This window comes from Lutra lutra, chromosome 2 (genome assembly GCF_902655055.1).
Source record: "Lutra lutra chromosome 2, mLutLut1.2, whole genome shotgun sequence".
In the NCBI taxonomy this organism is placed as follows: Eukaryota; Metazoa; Chordata; class Mammalia; order Carnivora; family Mustelidae; genus Lutra; species Lutra lutra.
Genome location: NC_062279.1, coordinates 59214303 through 59224594, shown reverse-complemented (window position 1 = coordinate 59224594; position 10292 = coordinate 59214303). Strand labels below are relative to the sequence as shown.

The following is a 10292-nucleotide window of genomic DNA, read 5'->3' as shown; positions in this document are numbered from 1 at the left end:
TATTTTGTTAGGAAGATCTTACTTTAATTTCTGTGACCTCCTAAATAGAGGAGAGATGGTGTTCAAGTGGAGAAAGGAGACTTCTAAGAGGATGGATCCCATTGCAAAAATGACAGAAAGGGCCATTCCAGGATCTGGTCCCATCAAAACTCAAATTCCTTAATTGGCTTGTTGGAGATCTCAGTCCTACACTTGTCACCTTGCAAGGAGTACAGTCAGCTTTGATTTTCAGAATGCTTGAAGCAGCCTGGCATATCCATTAGGGCTTGATTAATATTTGCCCTATTGAATTGAGAAACTGCCAGCTCATCAGTAATCAAAGACTTGAGTTGGTCCTGTTCACTGTGAAGTTTAAAAGGAAAGCTTTCTTTGTAATCATGGGTTAACTAGAAACTTAAATTTGCCATTTTCCAAGTGCATTCATGAGGTAATTGGGGATTTATTGTGAGAGGAGGAAAATAAACTCCCCCAGATTGCACAGTGAACATTCTGAAGCTTGCCTCGTATATACATAGGGCTATCACCTTTAAGCTTGATAAGAGCAATATCAAGGAACTGTGTATGCATAGGAATGTGCTTAAGAGTATTGATAAGTGCTAGTTCTGGCATTGCTATTCATTAATGATGTGGCCTTGGGCAAATCACTTATCTTCTCTTAACATTAATTTATCTTGTGTAAAATTATGAAACCAGTACCATTTCATAGGGCCTTGTGAGATTAATGGTATTTTGTGTGTGAAACTTTTGGCATAATGCCTGGCAATTATCTGATAAATATTAGTTTCTATTATTAAATAATGGTTTCAATTACTATTAACTATACCCTGCCTCAAAGTTCATTGTGATTTTCACACAGCGCTGTTTTAGCAATTCATTCTAATAAAATGAAATGTGACAAGCCTTTCCAACAATAATAGAATCTTAAAGCTTTTGAAATTGCCCTGTGCTAAAAATAAAGCCTTCATGATTCATTTTCTTTAAATACACAATTAAACTGTACTACAAAGAAAATGCAGTGGGCCTTATTGATTCCTTTCTTAACAGCTAGATTTCAACGATGAAGGTCAGGGTGTTTAGGAAAGAGATCTGGTTGTTTTAACCTGAAAAATTAACTCTGAAAAGGATATTTTATGATAGGTTTTTAGATCACTTTCTTTTGCTACTTCTCCTGCCTAAATGCTCTTGAGCCCTTATAACCTAATTCTATCCTGTTTGCAGGGCTGACCTACCTGTCACTCTTAGGAAGCCTCTTAAGTAACACTATCATTACCAATTCCTCCCCTCCTAAAAATGTCTGGCTTTAGTATCTATGTCAGAAGCTGAGCAGCAATAATCTTCAGTAGAAAATGTTAGTCTACTATCCTACCTTTTTAAAAAAATCTATAATAATTTCATGACTGTTGATTCTATGTCTGTAAGTTATAAAATTTCCATTTCACTGGAAGCATCTTAAGGGCAGTAGGGAAACAACAGATAAATTATTATATCACATAAATCCTGGCCTATAAAAGGTATTTTGAAAATGCTTTTAAATTCACTTGAACACTAAGTAAAGAAATTACTTTTCGGTTCCTTGATTATTTCTCACTCACATCATGCCCATTATGAATATTTTCAAATTGCCAGCCAAAGGTTACTTATTTCCAGAGGTCATCTAATAGACATGAATGCAAACTTTCATCTTTGGAGGCTTAGGGAAAGAGTGGGGTCAGATGTGAAGGACAAAGAACTCTTAATTAAGTTGAATCAGACGTTCAAACATGTTTTGAGAACATTATTTTTCTTGACCTTCTATACTGTGTTCAACTGCAAGTTTTCCCATCTCAGCCCAGTGACTTAACTAGTGATCCCTCAAACTATTTGGCCCATGAACTAATAAGGACACAGCTCACTGAGAAAACTTTAAGGGTATTTTATTTCCTGGATAGATAAATCATTTTCCACAAGCATCTAACAAATGGATGTGAAATGATCTCCTGCTTTGCTAAGCATCTGCTAACACACTCAAAGCCAAAATCACAGTGCTTGATGATATTATTTTGTTTATCTCTCCTTTGAATTATTAGGTCATAACAATTTAGAACAAAGATCATCTCCCCCATCTGACCTTGGAGTTTCTGGATTCCTGAGCAACTTTCACGGGTAGTAGTAGGTAACTTTGAACCATTTAAATATTTTTTTTAAAACATAATGGATAGACCTGTGGCAATGGAACTACCTGGAAATGTTAATTGCATTGATCTTACAACTAAAGCTACCTCTGTCCCTTTCTTTGTATCAGAACTGTTTTTCTAGAGCTCAGGAACTATGAATTAAAAATAGAAGAAGACATATGACAAGGTGCCCATATGTAGATATGTTATGTAGATAACACTTATAAACAAACTGATTAAAAGCTTGGAATTATTTTAATGTTTTTTTAATCTAATGGGAAAAAAAAGAAATAAAGACAACTAAATTGGTAAAGAAGATGTAAAACTCACTATTTGCAGATGACATGATACTAAATATAGAAAACCTAAGGACTCTACCAAAAAACTATTAGAACTGATAAATAAATCCAGTAAAGTTACAGGATACAAAAGCAATGTATGGAAATCTACTGCATTTTTGTACACTAATAATGAAGCAGCATAAAGTAAAATGGAGAAAATAATCTCATTTACAATTGTACCAAAAACAATAAAATATCTAAGAATAAATTAAACCAAAAGGGTGAAAGACACTTACTCTGAGAACTGTAAAACACTGAAAAAAGAAATTCAAGATAACACAAAGAAATGGAAAGACATTCCATGCTCATAGGTTGGAAGAAAAAGTATTGTTAAAATGTCTATACTATTCAAAGCAATCTATAGATTTACTGCAATCCCTATCAAAATATCAACAGCATTTTTCATAGATCTAGAACAAACTATCCTAAAATTTGTGTGGAACCACAAATGACCTCAGGTAGCCAAAATAATCTTGAAAAAGAAAAACAAAGATGGAGGTATCACAATTCCAGACTTCAAGCTATATTACAAAGTGGTAGTGATTAAAACTGTATGGTAGGGTAGCCTCCCCGCCCCTCCCGCAACGCTCGACCCCGGGATCCCCCCGGCTTGCCTGCCCGCCATGGCCGACAAGGAAGCAGCCTTTGATGACACAGTAGAAGAACGTGTGATCAACGAAGAGTACAAAATATGGAAGAAGAACACCCCTTTTCTTTACGATTTGGTGATGACCCATGTCCTGGAGTGGCCTAGCCTAACTGCGCAGTGGCTTCCAGATGTAACCAGACCAGAAGGGAAAGACTTCAGCATTCATCGACTTGTTCTGGGAACACACACGTCCGATGAACAGAACCATCTTGTGATAGCCAGTGTGCAGCTCCCTAACGATGATGCTCAGTTTGATGCTTCACACTACGACAGTGAGAAAGGAGAATTTGGAGGTTTTGGCTCAGTTAGTGGAAAAATTGAAATAGAAATCAAGATCAACCATGAAGGAGAAGTAAACCGGGCACGTTATATGCCCCAGAACCCTTGCATCATTGCAACAAAGACTCCATCCAGTGATGTTCTTGTTTTTGACTATACAAAACATCCTTCCAAACCAGACCCTTCTGGAGAGTGCAACCCAGACTTGCGTCTCCGTGGACATCAGAAGGAAGGCTATGGACTTTCTTGGAACCCAAATCTCAGTGGGCACTTACTTAGTGCTTCAGACGACCACACCATCTGCCTCTGGGACATCAGTGCTGTTCCAAAGGAAGGAAAAGTTGTGGATGCGAAGACCATCTTTACAGGGCATACAGCAGTAGTAGAAGATGTTTCCTGGCATCTGCTCCATGAGTCTCTGTTTGGGTCAGTTGCTGATGATCAAAAACTTATGATCTGGGATACTCGTTCAAACAATACTTCCAAACCAAGCCACTCAGTTGATGCTCACACTGCTGAAGTGAACTGCCTATCTTTCAATCCTTACAGTGAGTTCATTCTGGCCACAGGATCAGCCGACAAGACTGTTGCCTTGTGGGATCTGAGAAATCTGAAACTTAAGTTGCATTCCTTTGAATCACATAAGGATGAAATATTCCAGGTTCAGTGGTCGCCTCACAATGAGACCATTTTGGCTTCCAGTGGTACTGATCGCAGACTGAATGTTTGGGATTTAAGTAAAATTGGAGAGGAACAATCCCCGGAAGATGCAGAAGATGGGCCACCAGAATTGTTGTTTATTCATGGTGGTCACACTGCCAAGATATCTGATTTCTCCTGGAATCCCAATGAACCTTGGGTGATTTGTTCTGTATCAGAAGACAATATCATGCAAGTGTGGCAAATGGCAGAGAACATTTACAATGATGAAGATCCTGAAGGAAGCGTGGATCCAGAAGGACAAGGGTCCTAGATATGTCTGCACTTCTTGTGATTTTAGACTCCCCTTTTTTTCCCTCTCAACCCTGAGATTGATTTAACACTGGTTTTGAGACACAGACTTTGTTTGGCTATCCCTCTATGATAGGTACCATCAACGGTGTTACTAGCCCAAACAGAGGGTGTTTTCTAAATATTAACTGGGGGACTTGATTCAGTAAAGCCACAGACTTATATTTAAATTTTCTTTAGGAATTTTCTAGTAACAAAGGTCTAAAGTAGCCACAGAAAGGGGAATATTGGGTGTGGTTATTTTTCTTCTTAGGCTATATCCCCAAGTTTTACAGACTCCTTTTAAGTAAAGGCTAAAGTGAGGAAGGATAGAGCCAAGTGAGGTAGGTGTCTGAGCCATGAAGTATAAATACCACAAGATGTCGTTTTTATTCAGGAAATGGGGGAGATTCAAGTCATATAAATTCCTATTCTAAAGTTTTCACACCTGACTTTCCAGGATGCACATTTCCCTATGTAGACCAGTCTCCTCTCAGTTTCTTCAGTTAAGTCAAAACTATGTGTTCCTCTTTCCCCATATATTTTTGCTTGTTAGTGTATTTCTTGAGCTGTTTTCATATTTCTTTCCTTTCTGTGAAATGGTTTTTTTAAAAAACTTGGGACCACCAAGTTGTAAAGATGTATGTTTTTACCTGACAGTCATACCACAGGTAGACTGTCCAGTTGAGTTGAGAAGAGTGCATTGATAGCTTGTATTTGTTTTTAAAATTAAATTAATCCTGGATAAGAGTTGTTTTTTTTTTTGGTTTTTTTTTTTTTTTTTAGGAGTTAGTCCTTGACCACTAGTTTGGTACCATCTCTATTTTGGGTGACCTGTTTCACCAGCAGGCCTGTTACTCTCCATGACTAACTGTGTAAGTGCTTATAATGGAATAAATTGCTTTTCTACATAAAAAAAAACAAACAAAAAAAAAACTGTATGGTAGTAGCATAAAAACAGACACATAGATCAATGGAAAACCCAGAAATAAACCCATAATTATATGGTCAATTAATCTTTGAGAAAGGAGGGATGAATATACAATGGGAAAAAGATAATCTATTCAGCATATGGCATTGAGAAATATGGACAGCTACATGCAAAAAAAAAAAAAAAGAAAGAAAGAAAGAAAAAAGTGGACCACTTTCTTCCACCATACACAAATAAACTCTAAATGGATTAAAGACCTAAATGTGAGACGTAAAAACATAAAAATCCTAGGATGAAATTAAAAAAAAAAAAAATCCTAGGATGGAACATAGACAGTAATGTCTCTGGCATTGGCTGCAACAACATTCTTCTGAACATGTCTTCTGAGGCACGGGAAATAAAAGCAAAAATAAGCTAATGGGACCACATCAAAATAAAAAGCTTCTGCACAGTAAAGGAGACAAGCAACAAAACCAAAAGGCAACCTACTGAATGGGAGAAATATTTGCAAATGACCTATATGAAAAAGGGTTAGTATCCAAAATATATAAAGAATTCATACAACTCAACACCCCAAAAACAAATAATCTAATTTAAAATGAACAGAAGACATGAACAGACATATCTCCAAAGAAGACATTCAGATGGCCAACAGCTACATGAAAATATGCTCATCATCAGGGAAATCCAAATCAAAACTACAACACACTATCACCTCATACTTGTCAAAATGGCTAAAATCAAAAACACAAGAAATAATGAGTATTGGTGAGGATGTGGAGAAAAAGGAATCTTTGCGCACTGTTGGTAGGAATGCAAACTTGTGCAGCTACTGTGGAAAACAGTATGGAGGTTCCTCAAAAAATTAAAAATAGAACTTACCTTATGATCCAGTAATCACACTACTGAGTATTTAGCCAAAAAATATAAAAATACTAATTCAAAGGTATATAAGCTCCCATGTATATTTATAGTAGCATTATTTACAATAGCTAAATTATAGAAGCAGCCCATGTCCATTGACTGATGAATAGGTAAAGAAAAAGTGGTATATATAGATATGTAGATATCTATCTATATATATATATAGAGAGAGAGTTTATGCAAAGTGAGTAAGTCAGCCAGAGAAAGACAAATACCATACGATTGTAATCATATGTGGAATTTAAGAAATGAAACTAAGCAGAAAAGAGAAAAAAAAAAGAGAGAGAGAGACAGAGAAACAAACCAAGAAACAGACCCTTAACTCTAGAGAACAAAGTGATGGTTACCAGAGGAGAGGTGGGTGGGGGATGGGTAAAATAGGTGATGGGGATTAAGAAGTACACTTTTCATGATAGGCACTGTGTGTTGTATGGAAGCGTTGAATCACTGTATTGTGCACCTGAAACTAATATAACACTGTATATTAACTATACTGGAATTTAAAATTACATTAAACTTAAAAACAAACAAAAACAAAACAGGTGAAGGGAATTAGAAGGTACAAATTTCTAGTCATAAAATAAAAAAGCTACAGAGATGAAAAGTACATCGCAAGAAATACTGTCAATAATATTGTAATAAGATTGTATGATGACAGATGATAACTATATGTGTATCATGGTGAGCATTTCATAATGTACATAATATATAATGTATATAACTGTTGAATCACTATGTTGTACACCTGAAGCTAATATAATATTGTATATATTGTATATAATATTATATATCGTATATCAACTATCCTTCCAAAAGAAAAAAGTATAAAACTTAATGGAAACAGCACAGTTATTGATGATATGACTAAAAGCTAATTCTAACAGTAAGGTTTGCTTGTTTAGGCTAGAATCATTATCTCAAGCTAATCAAAAGTTGTGATTCCCATCTAAATGTCTCATTTTAAACACTTTCATAGAAAAAAAATATATATTTTAAATAGAAAAAAGTCCATATTATTTAATACACAATGCAGTGTCCATTTGGTATATCAAATCTTTCAAAATAATAAGATCCAAAAAATATATATTAAGAAAGAATCTCATGTGGTGAAAAGTTTGGAAACTAACATGTAGTAATATGACTGATAATTTATTTTTATTGAATGAAAGAATGATGGAACCAATCTCCCCATATCTCCCCATTAAAAAGATTAAAAGAATGAAGTCCTAAAATTTACTCAGTCACAGTCATGTAAGAGGCAGGAGTCAGAGCAAGTGTCAAAATCTGGCTTCTATCTTCAACAAAACATAGTGCATCATTCTACAAGAAATTATTAACTAGGCTGGGAAAGAAGATAGTGTAGCCAATATAGAAGTGTAGCCAATATAGAAGCATAAACCCATCTGCCTACTTTCTCCCTTAATAACAGAATAACAAATGCAATCTTTTTTTTTTTTCAACTTTAGGGGATATCTTTGATAGGAAGTATGACTCTTTACTGAAGTCAAAGCCATCGAGGGGTCCAAATAATTGTTAAGTGTCTTATTCTGTTTGGGCTGCTATGAAAATGATATCATAGGCTGGGATGGCTTAAACAACAGATAATTATTTCTCAGTTTTGGAATCAGAGATCCGGAAGTCTGAGATGAAGTCGCTGGCAGATCTGGTGATTAGTGAGGGCCCTTTTCCTGGTTCATGAATGGTCATCTTCTCACTGTGTCCTCATCTGGTGGAAGGGCAAGGGTAGCTCTTTAGGGTCTCATATTTTATAAGACCACTAATCTCATTCATGAGGGCTGCACATTTAGTCTACACTAGTGGGTTAATGAACAGAACTAGAAAGAGTCACTGTTCCTATGCTTGTCACTTGGCCTTGGTACTATGGAAATGAGCCATCAATATCTGCTGTGCTGAGGACCAATGGACTGAAAAAAGGTCGTAAGAACATGAACTCTGGGGGAGAAACATCTTTTTACTGTCCAATTTTGCATATATATAATTTAATTCATCCATGACAAATGTTATACCAAAGCACCACTTCACATGAGCATGGATGAAGATCCACTGACTGATATAGCAGAATTATTTGCCATTGGCATACGATGCTAATCATTTCCTATTGCTCATCAGTTCCTTGCCTTCATCTCTGATTCCTAATTAATGGGAAGATGATTGTGACCCTGCTGGGAACACAGGAGGCTGATTTGCTTGAGGCTTTAGAACTATTCTAATAATAAGTTTCTGTTCATCAAAAACATCATCTTAACATTAAATTATATTTGCTATAACAATATGTGATGTGCTATAAAGTACATTGGGTTTTCTAACTTCTTAATACATGTTGTTGTCTTTTGCAATCTCTCTCACATAAAAGCAACCAAAATGAAATGCCTATCACATCAATTACTAATTATCTGGCAGATCCACCAAAAATGGTATTTTCAATAATGGTACCTTGCTTCAGAACTCCTGCGGAGAATTCCTACAAGACTATCTCCTTTCCCATCCTTTATTTCCTTCTTCAAGAAAAAGATTTTTAAAAAAATATTACAGCTAATTAGCTTGCTTTCTCAATAATTGAAAACTCCTAACTGAGTTCCATAGTAAAATAATTCTTATTATTTGAAAGAACAAAGTCAAGGAAGAGAAGTGGAAAGAAACAAATGTGAGCAGAAAATAAAAGAAAGAGAAGTTGTTTAAAGATCTGAATACTACAAAATAAGGTCTTGTGGATTATGTAATTTCATATCTTGAATAGAACAGCCTGGGGGAAACCTAGTTAAAAGTAGCAATTTTCATTGATTTCTTTTTCTTCAAACACACATTTTGGGTACTGTAATGACACCTTAAAGTCTTTGAAGAAACCCAAAGACAATTTGGGCAAAAATAAAGTAAATAAGAGCACATACTTTGCCTTTTATGGACACAGTAAAATCAAATTTAGTGTATTATTAACATAGAAATGCAATACAAAGTCATTTGATCATTATTTTTCATTTCTTTGTTTTATGCTCCTAACAAAGATGTTTATTGCCTTCTTCTCCCATATGCTATTTAGGTACACTACTTGAAACTTCTTAATACCTCTTTTCTTTCTTACTAAAAGTTATTCAAGGGAATAAAAAAATCAAGAAAAAAATGAAATAATTATATAATCACACATCATGACAATTTAATCACTCATAATCATTTCAACCATTAGTGTACAAGTAAAAATTAGGTGAGATGCAACACGGACAATGTACTCATCTGGAATTTTTCAGTGTAACTCCACTTTTTTTTCTTCCACTTACAACAGTATTCTGAAATAAAATGTGGAAAGTTGATGAGACTATAAGGATTACCATAGAGTAACTATATATACATTTTAAATAAATTAATTGAATTTAAATGTATACTTAACTAAAATATTTGTAAGCTTTAACACTTTTCTTATAACTGGAAACAAATCATTTCATACATTGCACTACCGAACACCACATGCCAGCACATCACCACTTCAACACCACCATAACTACTTATTTCAAATCCTAAGACTTAACCCAATATATAGCAGGCATTATGGTAAGCACTTAATATACATTATCTGATTCAATACTGACAATATCCTCCATTGAAGTGAGGAAAGATGCCTAAGAAGTCCAAATTTGTAAGGAATGGAGGCAGAATTTAAATCTAGTTTTGATTGCCAAGGCTTTAACCTGTATACTACTTACGTTCTACTGATATATTTCTTCTCCCCAAAGGAACAAGTTTCCTGAAAGTAACTGATCTGTAAGAGATTATGACATGACATGTTTACTTAGAAAATCTGGAAAGTATAGGGGTGCCTGGGTGGCTCAGTCATTAAGCATCCACCTTCAGCTCAGGTCCTGATCCCAGTGTCCTGGAATCAAGCCCTGCATGGGGATCCCGGCTCGGCAAGAAGCCTACTTCTTCCTCTCCCACTTCCCCTGTTTGTGTTCCCTCTCGCTGTGTCTCTCTCTGTCAAATAAAAAAATAAAATCTTTTAAAAAAGAAAATTT

The 10292-nt window shown here is 35.4% G+C and overlaps 1 protein-coding gene across 1 annotated transcript; it reads left to right on the top strand.

Annotated features, from left to right (window-relative positions):
• Positions 1 to 3102: 3102 nt before the first annotated feature.
• On the top strand, positions 3103 to 5322 carry LOC125092979 (histone-binding protein RBBP4-like). Its single transcript, XM_047717525.1, has one exon. The coding sequence runs from the start codon at positions 3118 to 3120 to the stop codon at positions 4393 to 4395; it is 1278 nt and encodes a 425-aa protein (XP_047573481.1). The 5' UTR covers positions 3103 to 3117; the 3' UTR covers positions 4396 to 5322.
• Positions 5323 to 10292: the final 4970 nt, after the last annotated feature.

Bases quoted from the DNA above. Each gene is read 5' to 3' on its own strand.
- LOC125092979 (XM_047717525.1), top strand. From the start codon at position 3,118: ATGGCCGACAAGGAAGCAGCCTTTGATGACACAGTAGAAGAACGTGTG.